This window comes from Rissa tridactyla, chromosome 2 (assembly GCF_028500815.1).
Source record: "Rissa tridactyla isolate bRisTri1 chromosome 2, bRisTri1.patW.cur.20221130, whole genome shotgun sequence".
In the NCBI taxonomy this organism is placed as follows: Eukaryota; Metazoa; Chordata; class Aves; order Charadriiformes; family Laridae; genus Rissa; species Rissa tridactyla.
The window spans coordinates 155,876,211-155,899,018 of record NC_071467.1 but is presented as its reverse complement, the minus strand read 5'-3'; the positions used below and the strand labels follow the sequence as shown (position 1 = coordinate 155,899,018).

General features: G+C 44.7%; 1 protein-coding gene across 1 annotated transcript in view; it reads right to left on the bottom strand.

Annotated features, from left to right (window-relative positions):
• ADARB2 (adenosine deaminase RNA specific B2 (inactive)) overlaps positions 1-22,808 on the bottom strand; it is a 317,557-nt gene that overhangs the window by 26,049 nt on the left and 268,700 nt on the right. Inside the window, exons 5-6 of the mRNA XM_054191770.1 lie at positions 16,887-17,055; positions 9,768-9,919 (exon numbers count right to left, since the gene is read on the bottom strand). Of these exons, the coding sequence (XP_054047745.1) occupies positions 9,768-9,919; positions 16,887-17,055 (321 nt within the window). The remainder of the gene's footprint in view (positions 1-9,767; positions 9,920-16,886; positions 17,056-22,808) is intronic.

The following is a 22,808-nucleotide window of genomic DNA, read 5'->3' as shown; positions in this document are numbered from 1 at the left end:
CCCCGCAGAGCAAAGCCTAGAGACCTGGCAAAGGTCTGCGCTGGCGCTGTGAACTCCGTGATGGAGAAAAATTCTGCTTCTGAAGCCTTCACGAGCCTCACCAGTCACAAAGGCACGTTAGCTGGCCTCCAGCAATGATCATCTCATCTTTGAGGGCGTGGGGAGCTGCTGCTGGTGGCTGGGTCATCAGCCAAGCAAAGCCGGGGCAGTGGCTGGAAGGTGCGTGCGGGGAGCGAGATGCCCCATCAGTTGGTTCACCTGTGTCCTACAGTATGCATCATTGTACCACCTTCCTATTACTTTTTTTTTTTAATGAAAAATATTTTCTTTTAAAGCCGGGCTTTATCTTCTAAATGTACTTTGTGTGAAAAATTGTCAACATCACTGGAATTGCCCATTTGGTGAAAACTCTCTCCCCTGCCATGTTTTAATCAAAAAATTTACACAAACATAAAGGAAATGTGTTATTCATCATAACCCTCTTTCTTTTATCAACAAAACATGCTGTTATTCATGTGGCTTTGGGATTTTTGTTGTTGTTTGGAAATTGAAATCTTCAAGAGCGATTTAAGAAAAATGTTGTGAAAGAAGTCAGCAAAATATGAAAACAGAAAATGAACCCCATGAGACAGAAACAACAGCGATCTGTCAACAATATTGACAGATATGCGGCCCCCCTGTGGTTGGTATGGGCCTAGAGAGGCTGTGGTTCCTGCTGTATCACCAGACATACCCTCGTTAAACTTCAGCTTCTGGAGCTGTAGATGGAAATTACTGACTCAAGTCCTACGGTCTATGGCTGGACAAATTCAGTCTAGATCATCAGGAAATGGTCCCCGTTGGCCTTAAAAATCTATGGATTGTGATTACTAAATTATTCTGAATAATGATATAATAGTGCTTAGAATATATAGTGCTCTCCATTTTAATATCCTGCTCTGAGCATTAATTACCCTTCCTCAAAGATGTGACAGCTGGATACCTTTTATTGCCATTGTACAGGTATGGGAATAGAAATGACCAGAGTAAGGCAAGCTGCTCAAGGCTAGCTAGAGAAGTACCAGCAGAGTCATGGTTAGGATTAAATTTTTTGTTTTCTTACGTAGCTGTCTTCAGATTTCTCTCCTTCTAAGGCTCTAAGAAACTCCCCAGGAGTACAAGGGCTTTCAAAAATCCCCCAGAGATCTTACCTGGACCTGGAGTTGCCTGAAAAGTTTATAAAACTCAGCTCATGGGCCTTACCTGTGACCCACACTTCATGGAAGGGTAAATTCGATCCGAGTGGGTGTAATTTTTGCCCACAGGGATTTTTCCCCAACTATGTTTTGATCTGTTCCACCCAAAATACGTGCTGTAATTAGGCACATATCTCTAGCAGGGTATGGGATGCTGGGGGTGGAAATGGGGCAGCCGTGTCCGGGAGCACGCGGTCTCTTTGTGCCTGCTTCAGGGGACCTTGGAGAACCTCAGACATTATTATTCCTTTGGCTGGACAAATTCTGGGACAAACAGCTTTTCTTGGTGAAATTTTCCACTACTATTCTGAAAGCTTCTCAGCCATGGCCTTTTGCTGATTAATGTAGCCTTTTTATCACATCTGAACGTTGCATCCAAATGCAGTGTTTTACAAAGCAGCAAAACCCATAACAAAGCAGAATCAATAAATACAGTGCAATTCCCTTTGGCGATTCAAGCATTCTGTTAAAATTAGGATCTGATTATAGCTGTGGAAACCTGTTTTCCTGAATCCTAACAAACACATTTTGCTTTACATGAAAGCTTTTCAAAGCTGTGGCCAATGATGGCTTTGAGCAACCCATCGTTTCCAGCATATTCTTTCTCTTTTCCCAGATAGACACACACCGCGCTGACACATCCTTCTAAAAAAATCTTATTTTCTACTTTAAAACTCCCCCTGAAACAACAAAACCCAAATAAGCAAAAGCAGCCAAGAATATCGCAAGGAGAGGGATTTGGGACATTTTCAATGCATTGTCAAAGCCAAAGAGTTCTCTCATGGTGTATCAGTTCTGACAAAGTTTTATAACAGAGACTGAAGAAAGGGAGCTGTCTAGCTCGGCTGATAGTGAATTCAGTGGAGCCCTGATCCATGGCTTGGGAAATATAGGTTCAAGTTCTTCTTTGAGTCTAAGTGGCCTTGCATGAAAAAGCTCACCCTGAACCAGACATGGAAGGATATGAAGTAGAGCTTTTTCTACCCCTTGTTAGTGTGCTGCTGACCAGGAGACACGAAAAATACAGGATACGATCCCGCTTTCCCACAATTATTTTATTTCAAAAATGTGCCTGACAGGCTCTGATTTCTTTCCAGATAGTCAGTACTTTGAGAACTGAAAGTTGTCCATGAAGTGAAGTGGTTATTCACTAGTCAGCTTTAGTAAAGCTCCACTAAAAAAGTAACCACCCAGCCTGGCAGAGGTGAATTACAAAATATGAAGTTGATTAATTGGCACTGAAAGCTTTAGGACTTCCAATGTAGCAAAACAAGAGCTGCTTTCAGAGGTGCATTCTGGGGTCAAGCATGACAATACCAACAATAAAACCACGAGAGCTTTCACAATTTCACCATACTCTTTCTAAGCCTGGACATCGCTAGTTTCTCTGTCAGGTTTAGGGGTTAGAGCTGACCCTAGGGATTGGCAAAAGGTCTAGCACGGCAAGCTGTGTAGGGCATCAGAACTCTTCTTTGGATTATCAAAATTGATGGGTTTTCCAGCAGCCAGAACACCTCGATCACGTATTTGCAGATCTTCTGGCACTGCTGCTCTGTCTAAGCAATTGGTCCATCTGAACATGGAGATGCAACAGCTGCTGCTTCTGCAGCTTTTCCCTCAGGTGACATCAGAAGGACTGCAGAGTTCACAGCAAAGGGCTTGGGCCAGTCCCCATATCTACTTGTTCTGGTTCCCCCAACATGAGTCTTTCCTCTCCACTCTCCTCCGTTCTCTCCCTCCCTGGCAGCCTTGGAGGAGTAGAGAATGCGTAGGAGATGTTGGGGGAGGAAAAGCTTCTTGCAGCGCTGGAGCTAGGTCGAACTGTTGCCTGTAGGTCCTGTGTGGGTGCTGTGCATTGGAAGAAGGAGAGGAGCTCAACTCATCCCAAAGCTCTCCAGAGCCTCCCCCTGCCGCCCCCCTCACAGGCCTTACACTGCTGTTTCTTGCCCACTCCCTCCATCAAAGCTGAACATCACACACTCTGTCCCCTGTCAAACTTTCCCACCCGCACTATGGTCATCCTGTCCCAGGGTCCCACTGATTCCTCTCAGCCACACTTCCTTCTCCTGAAGTCCCTTTGCCCACCTTTCCCAGAATAGGGATACTCCCTCATAGTCCCAGTATGGGCTTATGTTGGATGTTGGGGAGAAATGTCTGAAGTGGCTGCAGGCAGCACCACCTCCACACCTGGGAAGCCCTGAGCTGAATCACACCACTGCTTCGGCCTGCAGTGCTCGGCGGGAGAGAGGACCACTACACCTGGGCTGGGCTCTGCTAGCTTTGCCCATCCCAACCAGGAGCACGCTTCACCTCTGCTCCCAGCCATGGGTGATGTGTGTAAGTGATGGAGAGCACTAGCCAGAGGGGACAGTCCTGTGACTGTGCTTTCCCAAACAAGTTAACTTGAGTGAAAGCAGCCATGCTCTGAAACAGCATTTCAGCAGCCTGGGAGGACTGAGTTAGAAAACAGGGCAATTACATATAAACCCGATGACTGCTAAGAGTCCTGAGCAGGGATGAGCTCCTTGACAGACCAGCTTCTAGTTAACGGTAGAAAGTCTGCATTTCCTCTGTACTCACTTTGGTAAATTGAGGCTGGGTCAGTGGCACAGGCAGGAAGGGGCCATCGCTTCCACAGGACTTGATCTCAAAGGAGGATGACAAAGCGCGCGGTGCTCACACCCTGAACACAAACCTTTTGGATCCAGCCCAGTCCAGTCTTAATGAAGCAAAAGGACAATGCGCTCTCACCTTCTCTAATAACCAGTTCCCTAGCCCCTGAAGTAATCCGGGAGCCTCATGCTGTGTCTGCAATTTCTTCAGCATCCTTTACATGACAAAGCAATCTGGGCTGACCACAATAATTCACCCAGTGCTAGGATTATTTCTCCCGAGGCAGCGTTCAGTGCTATAGCCTACAGTGGTGCATGCATTTTTTTTTCTTTCACGTTACTTCTGGGCATGGTTCTCTATGATAATTTTGTTCTGAGATCCCCCAAGGTATTGTTCTGCTCAGTCATATGAGAAATAGGAAAATAATGCACCTTCACCCCAGTTCCACAGACGGGCCATTCATCAGCATAAAATCAACTTTACAACCTAGGAGGAAGCTTCTCCATGCACTGAATAGCTACGAATTTCCAATATGGTCTCCCAAGCTGCAGCAGGCCAGCAGCCGTGACGGAGCGATACGATATCTGGGAGCACTTGTACAACAGAAACAAAGAGCAGTGTCCAAGCCTAAAGGATGACCTATGGTTACCCTCGATTTTTATAATAAGGGCAGTATATTGATTTGTTAGGACCTGTAGTTTCTTGCAGTTACAGATATCTAATTTCTTTTCAGATCACTCGGTTATTTGGATGGTTCTTCTTGAAATGCTCCCTCCTCCCCCCCATCATCTACTCACAAGAACAGAATTTGACCTTTTAAAAAAACATGGGATTGGCAGAAGGAAGGCAGGGATTTCTTCCCCTTGCACATCCAATAATGTTCACCAAATCCAAAGCTTTTGGGAGTCATGCTAGCCCAGCTGGTCCCATAAGCATCCTCATTGTATTTCCATCCTGATACCTGCCTGCAGGACCCCGAATGCAGAGCTCTGGGGTTAAGAGTCTCCTGACAGTAGCAGGAGATGATTTGTGTCCATCTCTTGGAGATGGACGGGCTCCTTAGATGGCCTCTGTTTGAATCTGGCCCTCTCCAGCCACTCTGCTCAGATATGACTTTCAGGGACTCTGATCTGGGGATCACATACGGATGCAATCTGGGTCAGCCCCATCTGAACACAGAGTGCTGAGTCTCTCGTGTGAGCAGGGCAATGGTTCGAGGCTTTGGGGGTTAACAGAGAGCTTTTTAGCTGAGAACGGGCTGTAAAATCCAGCAGCCAGAGTCACAAGCAGGGAAAGCACAGGTTTGCACAGCAAAAGCACACTTGAAGTACAGAGCACAAACTTGTCTTTCTGGGTACTCTTCAGTTCCCCAACTTCTCTGAAAGCTGCTGTGCACATCTTCTCCCCAACACATCACCTACCAAGGCAATGATCCAGCTCACGTGGTTGCAAGTGGATCCTGTTTAGATGAGAGCTCTGTCAATGTGTGTGCATGAGAGCTTCAGCACAGCTGTAGGTTAATAGACAAGCAGGAGGAAGACCCCATGTGGAGCAGATGCAATGGTGTGTTTCAGACCTAAAGGGAGCGTGGGATAAAACAGGAGCTGGGCTATCAAGGAGTCAATGGTACAAGGCAATACAGCATGTTAGCAAGAGATAGAAAAGCAGCCCAAGGGAGAAGAATGGAGACAAGCCCTGGGGCAGATTCTGTTTGTCTCTTTGGCAATCCATGTAGTGAAAAAGAGAGAGCACGTCTCCAGGGGGAAGATGGACAATGAAGTAAAATCCTGCCAGGGAAGGAGGAGTAGGGAAATGAAGGATTTATTAGCTCAATTTTTTAAGCAATTCAGTTTGCTTTTCAAGAGGCTCTTGAAAAAAAAGGCAATGAGTCAAGAAGCCCTAAATTAGCTAGGAAGGCACTTTAGCAAATCAAGGGCTTGATTATTCTGTGGTTTGCCCTAGATTCAGGAGAAGGTATAAAATATGCAACAAATATTACAAGGCTAGCTGCCCCCATGCCTGCAGCTCCACCTCATGAGCTGGAGTGTGTGTCCTGTAATGGAAAACATCAGCTCCCTTGAAACCTCCAGGAAACCCACATTAACTTGATGCTGCGACACTGCCCTTGGGAGAAGTCAGAAATCCAGGCATACCTTGCTTGGAAATACACAAAGGGAAAAGGCACTGGAAAAGGAGATGTTGTCCCAGGGTCCCTGACCTACAGTACTGAACTGAAGCAAGGGCAAAAGTTGAGTGTGGGAAGGAGCAATCAGGGTGGTGAGGACACTGGGAACATGCTGCCTCTTCACCATATAGCTGTGCTACAACCTTGTGGGTGACCTTGGAAAATGATGAAGGGAAGAGTCTTGGGAAGGAGACTGACTGGAGAGAAGGAGCCAGGACAAACCCATAAAACCTCTCAGAACTGTCTGAAACCCCTCTGGCATTTCCCAGCCTCCTGTTCCTGCAACACCACCCACCCTGGCTGGTCTCCTCTCCCACTGTCACCCACTCCTGCACCTCTCCCCTCAGCCTCCTCCCCTGCTCTCTTGGATTGAACCTGCCTCTCCCAAAGCTTCAGCTGCCCTTGAATACCCTGTAAGCTCTCTTGCCTCTCTTGCAGCGTTCTGACCTACAGGCGTCAAAAAAGAGATAGAAAACTCCCCTCCATGCTCAGAGCAGCTCTGGTCCAGCTGGATTTTGCCTCTCTTTTAAAGCTGGCTAAGGATGTATCAATGAACAAGTCAGCTCACCTCTGACGCAAGAAGGGCATCACTGCAAATAAAAAATTTTTCTTTTTGTCCCTAATCTCTTACTTTCCCGCATGAACTTGGCATGGGTGTGGGCTCCCTGGATCTCTCCTCTGCATTGCAGCCTCTACATGAACCACAGTAAGGGCGGACTTTTACACAAGCCACTAACTTGGTACCCTGCACTATCCAGTAAGAAGTAAACTGGGTTTCAAGCGCATGCTAGCTTATCTCCTCCCTTGCCAGAACAAAGCTCCTAAGAAGGAAATGTGAGGTCTCCCTGAGGGTGCTGGGAAGACACGGTGGATAATAGGAAATTTTTGGAAGGAGATTTGAGAAGTGGATTTTACTCACTCCCTATATTGATAAAGGCTTATCATATTCCTCTGCAAAACCAGAAACCACATGGCGAGACACCGTTTTTAAATGTTAATGCATCTTTAGAGAATAATCAGTAACATTTGATGGCTTGCGCTAGCTCTAGGAGAGGCTTCTTTGTTGTTTAAGAAATGAAACAGCATTCATCTGGAGTTTCTTGTCATTACTGGATGAAAGAAAGGTTATTTCTTTAGTAAAAAAAAAAAAAAAAAGAAAAGAGAAGATCTGAATGATAAACATTATAAATTACTTATCTTCCCAGATGTCTCTGGGATAATGTGAGCTAAAAGGAAATGCTTATCTCACTGAAGGACAGCTTTTGGCAACATGGCTTTTTATACAGCGCTAAATTATTTCAAGAGCACAGGACAAAGGAGGAGGGATCTGCTTAAAAGAGTGAAATACAAACCAGACGTAGTGTCCCTTCATGTCCCACTACTGAGTCACTGCGTAACCTTGGGTAAGCCACACAGCTCTTTCTACCTCAGCTTCTGCACTGGGACAATAACTACTGTAAAAATCAACATGGAAAGTATTTTTGCGAGCCCAGTACAAGTTCACTGTATGAGTGTCAGGTGTTGTGTGATAGTATATTTTTAAACACAGCTTCCTGTATACACTGTTATCTGAAGCAGCATTCCCTCATTATCTGCCAGATTTATGTGCTTGTTGAAGCGATCCGTGATCCACCTCCAGGGCTGGGTTCAGCTGCGTATCGATAAGCAGCGCTGGCCGTCAGCTGCCCAAAGCACCTGCTTCCTCGGACATGAAAGAGCAGAATCAATCCCGGAGAGCCTTGCTTGTTCTCGAAAACACATCACATTTAAAAAATAATTACAGATTTTGGTGCTTCCCCTTCTGATGTCAAGGAAGGCATGCCCCAGGAAGCCTGCCTTCTGGAAAATGTGAGGGCCTTTAACCAAATATAAAACCTTTTTAGATATCTCTTGATGCACACTTGAAGCGGGAGGCCAAAATCACTATTCATTTTCGATATTCATAGGCACTTGTTTTTTTTTATTTTTAATTTTGTTTTTAAGATGATGCTGTCTCCTCATTTTGTTACCTCATCAGGAATTTGTCGATTTGCCGTTTGCCTTTTAAACGTTTACTTGCTTTTCTTCCTTTTATAAACCCTGCTGACAGAATGTAGAAATCGTGTCAGGTAAGGAAGCGTATTTCCTTCCTGAATAGGTGCATTCTGCTTTCTCGCCCCTGCAAGCTGCTGTTTCACACATGACAAAAAGATTCCAGTCTGGGGAGAATAATACCTAATCATTAATAAATAACTTGTACAAATAAGAACGAGGAGTGAAACTACCATCTGATGGATTTGCCTGTGAGGAAGTTAGGTCGTTGTGTGACCTTGGATGATTAATTTTACATTCCTGTGCCTATGCTTCCTCCTCCATCCATTCTTCTGTCTTGCCTGCTTCACAGTCAAGGTAGTCGGGGCAAGGACTATTTCTCATTATAGGTACATTTAGCAGCCGGCAGCATGGGTATTACAGCACTGTAAAACGCGTGTATGTGAAGCAATACCCAGGGGAAGAGGTAAGAGTGCACCTTGCGCATCGTGCGTTGGATCATGGAGTGACAGACGTGTGAAAACAAGCCACAGACCTCCCGATACCCCTGTCCCTTGTTGGGGGCATTCCCTGTGGGTAGGCAGGGGCAAAGCTGGTGCAGTTGGTACACAACAAGGACATGCCTCTGCCATGGCAGGGCGATGACAGGGACATGCACGTTTGGGGTGTTTCGAGATGAGAGTATTAGGTCATGTGGCGGAGATGGGATGTCCCTTCGTGGACAAGCAGCTCTGCTCTCGGTGGCTTACACAGTGGCTCAAGACCTGATTTGTTTAGAATTTAGAATGTGTTGGGTTGGAAGGGACCTTTAAAGGTCATCTAGTCCAAACCCCCTGCAGTAAGCAGCGACACCTTACTTGCAAGATTATCTCTAGAGAAGAAATTCCTGGAAAACCATGTTTCTACTTAAATGCCATAGGTATGGGCCCAGGGACTCCAAGGCTGGCACGGTGGACTTCATCTAGTCCATCTGCCACACAGCGATCATGGGGCTGGTCTGACATAGGCGGCGTGGGCTGGGAAGGATCCTTTCCTGAAGGGTTCTGACATTATTCGCTGCAAGGGCAGGTGGTATTTGGAGAGAGCCTGAACTTCGACCAACACCACAGATGTCCCATATCATATCATATAATATAATTTCATATCATATCATATCATATCATATCAATCATATCATACCACATCATATCATCGCTGTACCCCAGGTTCCAGCTGCTGCAACTGGGACAGCTCAGGTTTGGTGTAAGAAAAGTCCAGGCATCCCCAGCTAGAGACCTGATCCTCTGGTCCAGCCCATGGCCGTGGCTCCAAGTATCTCTTGCGTAGTAAGGACCCTTCCCAAGGCATTTATTTACTGTTGGGGTTGCATTTCCTAGCAGGAAATGCAGGCTGTTGGGGACGTATTCCCTAGCAGAGCCCCTGAGCCTCCCTCAGGCGCGCAGAGCAGTGTCCTGCTACCTTGCCCAGCTCTGATTTTCCCTGCACATCTTCCCCCAGTACACGGGACCAAGCACCGGTTGCACAGACACAGACACACACACACACACCACGCAGCCCGCAGTGTTTCTGCTCTTGACTGAAACATGTTTTCTGCAAGCAAACAAAGAAAGGACTGATTTAAAAAAAAAAAAAAAAAAAAAAAGAAAGAAAAGGAAAAAAACTAGGCAAAGGGGAAAAAGGAGAGGGAAGATTTTTTTTCTTACAGTCAGTTGTGATTTCGTAGGGGGAGTTGAGGCGCGCGTCTCCGCAGGGTGAAGTGCTCACGTACAGATGGAACAGGATGTTCTCCCGCAGCCTGTAGCCTCCCTCTTTTAATCGCACGAAGATTGATCGCTCCCAGTCTTCTCGCCGTTTGCTATGATCACAAAAGAGGTTCCAGGTCATTTGTTACACGCCAAATCAGAAACATTTCTGGTCTCTCTCTCTCTCTGTTTTTCTCTCTCTGTTTGTTTTTATTAGCACCTGGCATCATATATTTCCCCTAGTGACAACAAGAGAAAAACAGTAAACTTCTACAAGTGAAGAAATGTGTGAAGGGAGTAAAAACTGTCAAAGTGCTTTTGGCTTGCTTACCTAGAATGTATTCTAATGACAAAACCTGTGGATTTTTGAAGGCTGACTCTCCTTCCTCACATGCATGGTTGCATAAACACATTGATTTTAAAGAGGTTCTGGTGCATGAAGAAAGGAGAAGTTCTCTTAGTCTCTCACGTGAACAAATCAGCTCTGCTCATCACGATGCCTAGGCACGTGTTTAAATCCCATTAGCATCACTGCAACCGAGATGTGTGCTTATATGCTCCACTGAAAAGGGCCGCTAATGAAGCACCCAGGTTTTACGGCCCCTGACAACCCTCCCTGCCCCCCAGGTGTTGCTTTTCTTCCCCGTTCAACCAGTGCCACCTATGAGTGCTCCATCAAAGCCAGCGTCTTCTTGGTCGCTCGGCGTTTTTGGCAATCAGAAGCCATTCTGAAAAGCGAGGACAAAACTTGTGCGGGCTTCTCTCCGCTGAGTTGAGAAAAAGATACTTATTAAGATGAAGCTTTTATCTTCGCAGTGGTTCAGCAGCTAGATGGGGACACAGCGCACATATTCCATTAGCAGCAGCTGCCCGGGAGGCCGAACCCTCCCAGTCCTGCAGTTTGCAGCAATAGCTCGCATTAAGGCTATGCTGCCGTGTGGCTCCGCGGATGATTTACATTTGGGAAGACATGGGTGATTTCTCTGACAGACAGCTGCCTCTAATACGTACACTTGGGTGCTGGTCGTGATTATTATAATTTTGAAAGTGAAAACGTGATTAGTGAAATTATGATGAGAGACTCCTTTCCCTGTTGCCCCCGTCCTTCCCTCAACAACTCAAGGGTCGTTCTGTAGGAATATCTCTGAACAGAACGGCACCTGCAGCTAATGATTTTCCTAGGAGCCTCTTAATAAGCCGGAATCCTACCCGTTTAATTCACTATAGGACAGCCCATTAACCAAGGCGATTTCTGCTGGTTTCTCTGCCTCCTGTCAGTGCAAATGGGGGCTTTCTACTCAGCCTCCGAGCGAGTCCCTGGCTTTAATCCAAGCTGCCTCTGCCTGTTTTCTCCCGGTGCAGCCTCCGTGCTATTGAAGCTGTTTGGCTGTCACTCTTCCATGGTTTGGGTGTTTTGTCATTTTTTGATGCTGGGATGCGTTCGCTGTCAGGAGGAATTTACAGGCACATTAGCTCGCCTGTCAGGGACAAGGAGCCACGCCGGCTGCCGAGCTGAGGCTGCCACATGCGGCTCCTTCATTTTCTGCTGGCTGTGGTGGAATTTCCCAACTGCACTAATTATATTATCGCCCTGATACAAGCCTCTGAACTAATAAAATACTTGTAAGTACTGCTGCTTGGACTTTAGAGCGATTGCGGTCAGTTTTAAATAATTCAGTGCAAAATCAACTGGGAGAATACAAAGCTGTGCAGTCCTAACGCCTGCTATTATTATTATGTTAAACCTCAGCTGGGGGGGGAGGGGGCAGCTCACAGTACTTAGAAACAGTTGCTATGTAGGGTTGGAGCAGTCATTCTTTGCACTGGCTTTCAGGAGTTCACAGTAATCAGCACCCATCCTGTTTTTTCTGGTTATTCTTTTTCACTGATTAACCTTGCTCTCCTCCCTCTCCCCGAGTACCAAGGAGGGTCTGCGGCCAGCGTGGCTGGTGGGTTGGGTGACAGACAGCTGCCCTAAGAACACATGGCAGGGCTGGAGGGCAAGGCAGCTCGACTCTTCCTCCAGGAGGCTGAGATCCTCCATATCACATACGGTCCCGACCTGCCTTTGGGATGGTTTTCTGGGGGCTGAACTCCAACATGAGATTCATCGCCTCACAGCGGCTGAATAGGTCTAATAAGAAAACTCGGAGACTATTGTTATAAAGGAGTTTGGGATGCAATATCATCTATGGTGGCTTTGCAGAGAGTCTTGTGCACAGGAGGCTTGGGGGATTTCAAACCTCAGGGGGACCCAAGGACCTTGTAAAACTGGGCCAAGTGGAGCATGCGATGCACTTCTGCAAAGTCGCGTCTCCCCCAGCACCTCTACACTTCTGCCTTGCCCCTGGGATAGTAGTTTTGAGCTGTGACGAGGAGAATGAGTTTGCAGTAGCAGTGCTTTGCAAAGCCACTTTGCAATGAACAGAGAAGCCCCCACTGAGCCCACGAATGTAATTCATTATTAGAGTCATTTCCACATGCTGGCAGTGGCTAAAAAAGCAGAATTTGTCCCTAAACCTTTGCCTGTTATGAATTTCTGTGAGAGAGTTAGGATTTGAGGTTGATTCAAGAGGAACATTTAAGAATATGCTAAATTCTAATCTTGCACTTAAGTTCATTATGTAGTATAACACATGCATATGTTTTGAGCTGACTTTAAGAAGATTTAAGCACATACTTATGGTTTAATATATGCAAAGGGTTTTGCTGAAACAAGGCCTTACTTTCTACAAGAGAAACAGAGGAGCTGTTTTTAGCATGTGAACGTACGTACGGGAAGTTTCTAGTACTATATGCTACAGCACGGCACCCTAGAGAAACTAGCAGCAGGCTTAAAAGGGAAGGAGCTGTGTCCATTGAGATGTTAGTAGGACAAAGAAAGAAACAGCAGATGTATAACAAACAGCTGGTTTTCCTGGAAAAAAGTTTAACCGGACTGGATGAAGACTATTCTTTCCTTTTTATGTATAAAATAAACAGTGGTTTGCATCTAACTCGCTTTGCATCTAACTTAGCTTCTGGTAAAATCATCCCTCCAGCACCTGCAAGGCCACTTCAGCAGCAAGACTGCTATGGTGCTGATTTATTTTAAGAATAGGCTATTGGTTTTATTTTTCTTTAAAAAGGAAGAGTTGGATTTTCTTTTCTTCACTATTGGCCAGTTGGTATAAATAATCCCACTGAAATCAACATGAATTTTACTGCCATCATTGCGAGAGAACCAGAGTATGGTATTTGTGTACTTTTTGATGGTGATTTTTAGAAAAAGCTTCTCAAAAGGTCTTTCTTGTCCTTCTTTTGTACATCAGAAAATTTACGTCTTACTTTTCATCTTTTTCGTGAAAGTCTTGAGAACTGGAGGATTATGGTTGTCATAAAAATGAAATCTGGGAGGGCTAAGGTTTTTAATCAGACTGGTTAGAAGCTGTCAGGTTTTAGTTGCGCTTTTAGCTTTTATTTAACTCAAGCTCTAGACAATGAATTGTTGAAAGAAAGTTTCCTTTTGAAGTATTTGTCACTCTTGCTTCTTAGAGAGGATAAAGTTCCTATGCTGGATCTCTCTTTCCCAGGAAAAGTCAGGAAAGTCAGCAATATGAAAAGAAGGAAAAAAAATGTAATTTACATATTGCTGCAACTTTGGCTTGTGGATGGGATTGTTCTACAGTTTAAATATCCGAAGCAGTCACCCTATGCGCTCTTTATAGAAATGAAAAAAAATTGGCCCCAGTACATGGCAATTCATCTCACCCTCCACAGACACTTGCGTAGGTCTGCTGAGTCCCACCCCAGAGATGCCAATCTCTCTCCACTGGCGATAAGAGCCTGGGGGATCCAGTTCACGCTCGACTGACTAACTTTTAGACATCTCAAGTAAGGTGTCAAGAAGTAAATTCAACTCAGTGCATCCATCTCTCTTGGGCATTAATTCTCTGTCCTGGCCCTTGCTTTCTCCAGCCTGCTTGTCCCTGCTCTTTGAAGCCTTCATGCTGGACTCAGGCAAGGACACGTTTTGCTTTCACGGAGGTCAATGGCAGCATTTGTAAATTCCAGAAAAGTGGTTCCTTTTCCAGGACAGCTTCATATAGAAAAATAGTTCTTGTGCTGGAAGTTCCTGAAGTTTGAAATCCAGCTGCAGAGATCAGTTTGAGCAGGTAGACTTGGTGGGAGGACGATAAGTGGAAAATAGGGAATACTCTCCATACAACAAACTTGCCTGTTCCATAGGTAGAGATACAAAATTTAAGCTCTTTGAGGCAATAACTATGCTTTCATTGTTTTTTGGGGGTTAGGGAACCATCTTTTTGGTCTCAGTTCATGTATGACTTTGTACAACAGATTCCTGACCTGGGACAGGACTTAAATTTGGACTATGCTCATGCAACAACATAGAAACCATGTTTGTGTTTCCCCCAAGCCTGAGGAGCTGGTGTGCGGGGAGACCCAGTGGAGCTGAGTTAACATGTCTGTCCTAAAAACTGTGTCCTTTTAGCTATGCGGTAGCACCATGTGATTTCTCTGCCAGTGGGAGTTGTCTCTTTTTCTAGAGAGGAAGGGGTAAATGTGACTGCAACGTGCAGAAAATGCATTTTTCATTTCATTTTGAACACCCCAGTTCTCTCACCATATGAAAAAGCTCCCGATGATGGCATAAAACTGAGTGCAGCAATAAATACTAGAACTGAAGAATATATGATAACACAGAGTTTTGTTTCCCCGTGGACTTTAAGGAAGCAAACTCTGATTCGACAATATCTCCAGCTCTGTCTTTCAAAGGTGCTTAGCCTTCACAATTTTGGTTGAGATTTTTGTCATGTGCGCTGGTCAGGGAAGCAGCCGCGTCTGCTCTTGCCTGAACAGAGAGTGATTTGAAGTTATTGTGAACAGAGCTTGTGCTGCACTGAGGATTCTCTTAACAAAAGACTGTTAACATTGATCCAAATAAAATAATAATATGACTGAACATGTTAGGGAGGTGGATCAATACAATAGTTTAAGATACAGTGGTAGCACTTGTTTCCCAAGAGACAGTAGCACAAGGCAAGTACTAAGGCTGCCACACTGCTGAAAACATAATAATTTAATGTAAACTTGAAAGCAATTCAGATTGAAATAGAGAGAATATAGTTTTTGATTAAACCCTTCAAGGCTCTTGTCCCCCTTTGTTAGCCAAGCTCATCTACTCAATATACTCTCTTGCCTTCAACCCCAGCCTGAAGTGAAAATAACTATTATTCCTATTATTGTTGCTGCGGTGCAACAGGATCATAGGTGCTCACAAGAACATACAATCCTGCTCAGATGAATCCTTGTGTCTGTCACCTGATGGAAAACCCTTTGAAGCCAAAGGGCGTTTTTGCACTGAGGTTAATGGCCTTCAGATAAAGTCACACGAAAATGCAAGCAAAAATGGAGGGCAGAAGAATGACTGATAGATAAGGGGTTTTTTTTGTTGTTTTCTTTCCCTGCCTTCATTCCTTGGTTCCTTCCATATAATAACTGCCACCTCAGCTTCACTTCTGCTCAGTTTTTTATAGGATCATAGGATAATTCAGGCTGGAAAGGACCTCAGGTCTCTAGCCCAACCTCCTGCTCAAAGCACTTTGCCAGATTGCTGAGCGTTTTATCCACTCAGGTTTTGAAAACCTCCAGGACAGGATGGAGACTGTACAACCCTGAGGGGTGACCTGTTCCACTGCTTGCCTGTTCTCATGGGGACAGTTTGTCCTCATATTCAGACTGAGCTTCTCTTGTTTCAGTGTGTGCCCGTTGTCTATCATCTTCCCACTGCGCACCTTGGTAAAGATGGCAGCTCCACTGTATTGTTGACATATATTCTGCTGGGTTTGCCACCCCATTTCCAGGCTGACCAGGGGCCGGTCCCTCAGCCCCTCCACACAGGCCAAGTGCTTCTGCCCCTGAGCATTCGGGTGGCCTCTGCTGAACCTGCTTCAGATGGTTGATGTCTTTCCTGTATTGGGGGACCCAAAACTGCACGTGGTATTGTAGATGTGGTCTAATGAGTGCTGAGTGGGGGGGATGATCACATCCCTTGACTGACTCTTCACACAGCCCAGGATCCTATTGACCCTTTTTGTTGCCAGGCACGCTACTCTCTCATGTTCCGCTTGCTGTTTGCCTACAAACCCTGTCCCTTTTCAGCAGAGCTGCTCCCCAGCCAGTAAGGTTCCAGTCTGTGTTGTTGCAGGTCATTCTTTTCTCCTTGGGGTGGGACTTTCCATTTGTCTGTGCTGAGTTTTCGGTCAAAGATCCTGCTGGCCCAGTCCTCCAGCCTGTCTGGATGGCAGTCCAGTCCTCAAGCATATTGACTGGACCTCCCCACAATTTTATGTCCTCTGCAGAGCTTATAAGGAAGCACTACATAGCCTTTTCCAGATTGCTGACAGTCACAATTAGCGAGGTCCCAGGAGAGACTTCTACGGTACCCCACTTGTTACCATCTTCCAGGCAGTGTATGACCCATTAACTATTTAAATAGTAACAAAGTGGGTTTGACTGAAGACAGGAACAATAATTCCTCTGTAATGACTCTACATGCTATAACATTTTAAAACATCATAAAGGAGGAGTGAGTGATAGCATCTTGCACTTTGGCACAAAGTTTACTGTACTTTTAACACTCATTGCTTCTCCAGTGAGTCAATGCAGGCATTAATGATCAATAAATCACTTGCTAGAGGTATTTCAGCAGCAACAAGGAAGACAGGAAAATGTCTGCAGTGAGCAAAATGCCCCCCTTCCAGTTTCTGGCCAGTGAATGATGCTAATAAGCCTGCACGTAAAGATTTGTACAAAATCATCAGGCTTCATAAAACCCAACTTTATGAGTCATATCTAATAGCTGCTGAAAGAAAATCAGCTGAAGTAAAGGAGCTCATGACCCAGCACTCTAGACTATCTAACTCTCTCTTTTTTTCTCTGTGCAGTGTATTGGTCCTTCATCAGCCAAAGACTCAGAAACAACAACATAAAGGAACAAAAAGTTCAAATGTCTGGAGGATGGATCTGTTCCACTGAAGGCCATATAACATTCCCCAGGCATCAACAGAATTCAGTTACCTTAAGTGTAGCTCCAGCTGTGAGTAGAGGAAGTGAACAAATGCCCTTCTTGCCACAATTTCTGCATGGCAGTCGTTGACCGCGAGCCCTTGGTCATTAATGTATTCCCCATTTATACATTTAGTACCCGAGGACAGCACAATAACCTGAGCTTGCCTGATGTCCAAACCTGTAGGAAGAAAAACAAAAGGGTTGTGAAGTTGCCAGGGGTGAGTACGATATCATAATTTTTAAAGATCTCTCAGCCCACGCTTTGATGTGTCAGCCCAGACAGCACTAATGGGATGCTTGTAAAGGTGATGATACGGCCTTTGGAATATGCAGGAATCTCACATCTCTGTGTTATTAGAATAATAAGAGCTCTATTTCAGTCTTGCTGCTAATTCCAAGATAAAAGCTTGCCACGAAGTTTACTTGTTAAATCAATAACTACATCATAAGAGAGCACATGCTGTAGGGAGGTAATAAAGATCTCCTGCAGTGCTGATAAATGGCCAGGTTTTTATGAGCTGTTGAAGACATTTTCTGATGGGAACACACACTCCCTGTAATGTTAGTTTTCATTGCTGTTGCACTGTAAGTACTAAATAAAATGCAAGTAACACTTCTGGAGCTGCTCTTTAAAAATTTCAGAGAACAAACTGATGTGACTTTCAGTCCAGTTTATTTTTCCTTTCTCCAAGAGCAGTTACATCGGTGCCTTTTCCACTGTGGTCCCAGGGACGGATGATTCATCACTGAGACCAGCTTTGTTCCTCCCGTGCCTCTCCAGATAATGGTGATGGCAATTGAAAGACATGCCTTTCTTGGTCCAGATAGAAACTTTCTGGGATTAAAACCTGATTTCTTTGGAGTCAGCAGCAAAATGCCTACAGACTTCAATAGGACCTTGCTCTAAAATGTAGCTAATTCAGCCCTGTGGACAATTTCAAAGAAGACTTAAGAATGAACTGAGGCCAAACTGAAATGATTTATTAAACAGCACATTTCACGATGCATCTCTCCGAATACTGAAGAACAGAGGAGCAGTTCTTGGGAAAACTGGACTTTTCTGGCTGATGGGTGCTTCCTCTAGATGTGACAAGGAAGACTAAGAGTGTCGGACTGTGCTTGACAGCTGTACACCACAGTGTGTAGGCAAACACATGTACAGTATAGCAAGTCAGACTGCTGGGGTTGGCAGGGTTGTGGCCGTGTAGTGTCACCTGAGATGCCCTCCGGTGTCCTGACTAACCTCTGGCTGCTGCTCCGGGGAAGTGGGGGTGTCCAGGAGGTTCTGCGCCCTCCCCACACATCTCACATGGAAATCCATAAAGTGACTCAGTGGAAACAGATGCCTGTGTTTAAACAACTGAATCAAGCCCTCAAAGTCTGATGAGTCAGTGACGAAGTCAGGCCTGAGGCTGCAAGCACCCACAGGGGGAATGGAAACAATCTCACCATGGGTCACGGTGATGCTGTTTCTATGATGCCACTTTAGCTGTAGAAAAGCTTCAGGAATTATTTTATAGAGTCAGCAATATTACTTTTTTCTTATGATGAAGCCTATTGAACGGTAGAATAAACAAACATTGCAGAGGTTTTTTGAGTTGGAAGCAGCATGGCTGAGGCCATGTTCTCTCCCGATCCATTGGTGTGATATGAGAAACAGCTGAATGGAGAAGGAAAGTATATTTTAAACATAAAGAGCTAGTGCTGGCAGTGATGTGCCAGTTAGTAAATAGGACCAGTAATACTTCATAATCTCCACACAGCACTGGGACTAGCGGTTGGTGACATGTTATAGCACTGTTCCCAGGCTTAACATATACAACAGCAAATAATACCAAAATCATCTCATGCCTATATCAATACGACAGCTACATCAGTAATCCAAAACTTTTAGTAATATTGTGGCATTGCAGCATTGTGACATTTGTAGGAGAGGTGTAAGTATTGTGAAAAATCCAGTTAATCACATCTGACCCCCTCGTTGTGACAGTCTCATCCAGAAGTTGTTGAAGGTACTAGTGACAAAGTACACATCACTGTATGCCTGTGCCAGAAGTTTGATCTCTATTTGTCACTATAAATGTGGCCCTAAAAAAGTGTTTGGGAGTATTTATTAAACAAAAAAGAAACAAAAACAAAACGAAGAAGACTGGCAATCTAGAAAACCCAAGAAGAGGAGGATGGGAGCAATGGGAGAATGCAGTGGGGAAATGCAATTACGAAGTGTTTGCGTTTATTCCAGTTTTATTACTAGAGAAAAAGTTGAGGTGGACAAATGGCTCCTTCCCTAAAAGAAAAGTGTTTGTACACTAGAGTTGTTTTGATGTCACTTTGCTTTAGGGTCAGTGCTTTCATGAGAAAAATAACAGGTATCTTAGATCAGACAGGTGTCCATCTAAGTTAACTGCGTCTTCCACATGGACTAACACCAAACATTTCATGAGGCACTGCCTGCAACAGAGGTGTCTGAGTCCTGCTCAGCATCTCAAAAAGTAGCATATATTTTTCTGAGCAGCATATAGTATTTTCCTTGGTTGGAAGGTCCATGATAAGAATCAGCAATTTTTTTGTTCTACTTTATTTATTTAAGAACGTAGACAGAACCTTATTTTCCTCAGGACAGCAGAAGGACACCAGGGGGCAGTTCCCTTGTTCAGAAACCCATGAGCCTCTCTGCCTGCACCTGAAGGCCTCCATCAATACTCCTCAAGGCAGTCAGAGCGACTGCTTCCTTCTCCTTACATTAGCATACCACTGATGTCCCTCCCCGTCTCCCCCTTCACCTCACAGTCAAAGCACCAGGCTCTGCAAATACAGAGCAACCCATCTGGGGAAGCCATCCTGCTCTCCAGGAGCTGTACCTCACTCACCCCTCCCGATCAGTCCGCTGCATGGTGTGATGCCTTTTATTAATTCAAACATTTTATCCGTAAACAAGCTTAACTCTTTCATTTTTCTAGCATGAGTGTAAGATGAGGAATGCACCCAGGATTTTCTGTGAGGTCTGGATTTATTCAGAAAGGAAACACAAAGGCGCCCGACACCTACTGATGCAGCAATGATATGAGTCCCTCTGATGTTGTTTGCTGTCGCAATGTCCACGCGCACAGTAATAGCAAGTGTGCTCGGGGTGTTCATTTTTGGGTAAATTAACTCCATATGTTGGCTTTCAGTGATACAGGGCCCCAGTCGGCAGTCACGTGTGGACACAGCCTGGGGTGTCTGCCAGTCCTGGCAAGGTGCACATGTTTGCAGAACATCACTTAGATGTTGCCTGGGGCTGTAGGCGATGGCTTCCAAGAATTTGCAGAACTAGTCTGAGTGTTAAACATTAAAAATCTCCATGTATTTTCCATTTGTAATGACAGAAAATAATCCATGTTCCTCCAAGCTCAGAAATACCCAAGAGTTATGTCTCACTACTAGGGCACTCAGAAACACAGGTGTACATGACTTATGCATTAGCTCTGAAATATTTACACCTCGCTGGGGAGCCAAATGGGGAAAGTCATCTGTGACCACTGTAGCACCATTCAGTGCTGCACTGAGGGCACTCAGCATGATGAGAAATACTTCCAACAACCTGACAGTTGCCTGATGTGTTCAGGAACATAGATGCTAACAGATTGTCCTCTTGCATGCCTTGTTTTGTACATGCATAGAGTTGGAGGTTTATCCCTTGTAAAATGCTTGATATTCTTTCCAGTGAACGTAGGAGGAATTTGTCTCTGAGAATAAGACACGTGATGCCTAGATGATGAAGGCAAATTTTAACATTGACTGATCACACTGGCATTTTAGGCAGCATTTCCAACTCTTGAGCCTAGATACTTGCTGCAGTGATTCAGAATTAATAGGTACTTCTGTACATTTGTCTATTTTGCATAAAAAACAGCCATTACTAACTCGTTATTAACGTTTACTTCCTATTTTATTTTGCCAGCAGAATACTCGCAATTTCTCAAGTGATCTCTATTTACGAATGTCAAGCTACCTCCTAAACACTGATTAATCTAACCTCAGCCATGTGGCAGATCTAGACCCAGCACATCATCAAGTTGTGCCTAGGAAAGCTTTAGCGTTGGGTGTGGCAAAATCCTAAACTAGCCCTAACCTGGCTCCACCAGCCCTATGGCACCTTCCCTGCCTCGGGGTGGGCAGCAGGGTATGATCCTAGATGAGGATTGCTCTTGGCAAGACCCATGTTCTTAGGGAGAGGAGCCAATCTCAGACGAAAGCCCCAGGGATCTAACTGTGTTCAGGTCATTTGACAAACAAGAAGAAATGGGCTACATTATTATGACCTTAACTCTTGACCTGCTGATTGTCAGAGTTCATGAGGCATTTCTTCCCCTCGCCGCCTTCTGCGAAGTAATGTTTGAGGAGACATTAGGTTAAAAGTAACTAGTGAACGATTTATAACAGGCACCTGCATTAGGTTTCTATTATTTGCCTAAAGACTCCTAATAGTTTTCAATTTGAAAAGGAAATGGAGCAGGGGAAAGGAAATTGGGGAGCTGTGTCAGCAGCATACCGGCTGGGTCCTGGCTAATGCCGTGCTGATGGGAAGAGCCGTGAGAGTAGGAAGGGAATTCACCACGTTTTATTTTCAAAAATTCTGCCAATTAATTAGTTGGATTATAGAACAAAAATGTACCCATAAATGACACACCGTCTTTGATCGCAGCTTCAGTCTAATGATCTGGTGAGGTAATGAGTTTCTGGTGCTCGGCCGAAAGCCTGAGCTCCTCTTGGGGTCTACTAGGCAGGGTCTCCTCTCACAGCCAGGCAGGGGGACCTCGACCCCACTAATGTTCATTTTTTGTGTGTCAGTGATAGTCCAGACTTACGTCACAGCTGAGCCACTGAAAAGAAAATGGGTTTTATTATAAGCCATTTTCAGTTTGCTGACACCAGCGGTGGGATTCGTTTCAGCTATTCTGGATAACTAGAGTTTAGATGTCTGTAGCTAAGCTAATTGCAGTAGAGTCTCTTTATAGCCAACGGAGAGGAACTTTCCTGTGAGGTGATTCATTTGGCCTATTTTAGATATTTGCTTTTGGATAGTCTGAATTACACCTCAATATTGGCAGCTTCTCTTCATGAACTCTGAAGACCTGTAGACAGCCAGCAGAAGTACAGTTTTCTGTAGAGAGCTGCTAGTGGGAAGATTTCTCTCATTGTAAGTAATCACATATGCAAATTAAAAGTCCCCAAATCATAAGATGGCAAGCAGAGCAAACATAGTGCCTTTTAAATTTTTTTTTTCCTCATGTTTATACTTTTTGCGGTATTTTTTTCGGTCTTTTCTCCACAACAATTAAGGATAATTGTTTATATTAATGTTAATATATTCATGGCTGGTCATATTGCCTTGAGCTGGGCTATTACACACAAAGCAAACAATGCTGTCTTCCCTACATGATCTTCCAAAACATCAGTGCTGCAGCCACAGAGCTTGCAATAGCAATGATTCAGAAAGATGCTGACAGAAGAGGCAGTAAGTAAGAAAGAACATGAAGGTTTGCTCAGCAAATAAGTTGGATATGGAGAGAAAGGCTGTCGTCTTATGGACTACAGTTATGAGCTGTGCTTTCAAGCCAGTCGTGGCCATAAATGCAAACTGTCTACACCCATCTGCTTCGGGACGCAGCTCTACCAATAAAACCAGAGAGTTTTGGCTAGTCTAATCAATGTTTCTACTGACTTTAATAGAGTTACTCTCACTTCTAGTGTGCTATGATCATTAAGACATTCCATAATACAGAATTTGTAGCCCTGCATATTTATGTGTTGGAAAAGGAAAATCAAAATCACTAGGTAATTGCAAGAGGTGTTGACTGTTACGTGCAATCAGAAAACTGCTTTTGCTGACATGAAATCTGAATCACAGCGGTCGTACATAGAAAAACTTCTGTGAAATTCAGTAAG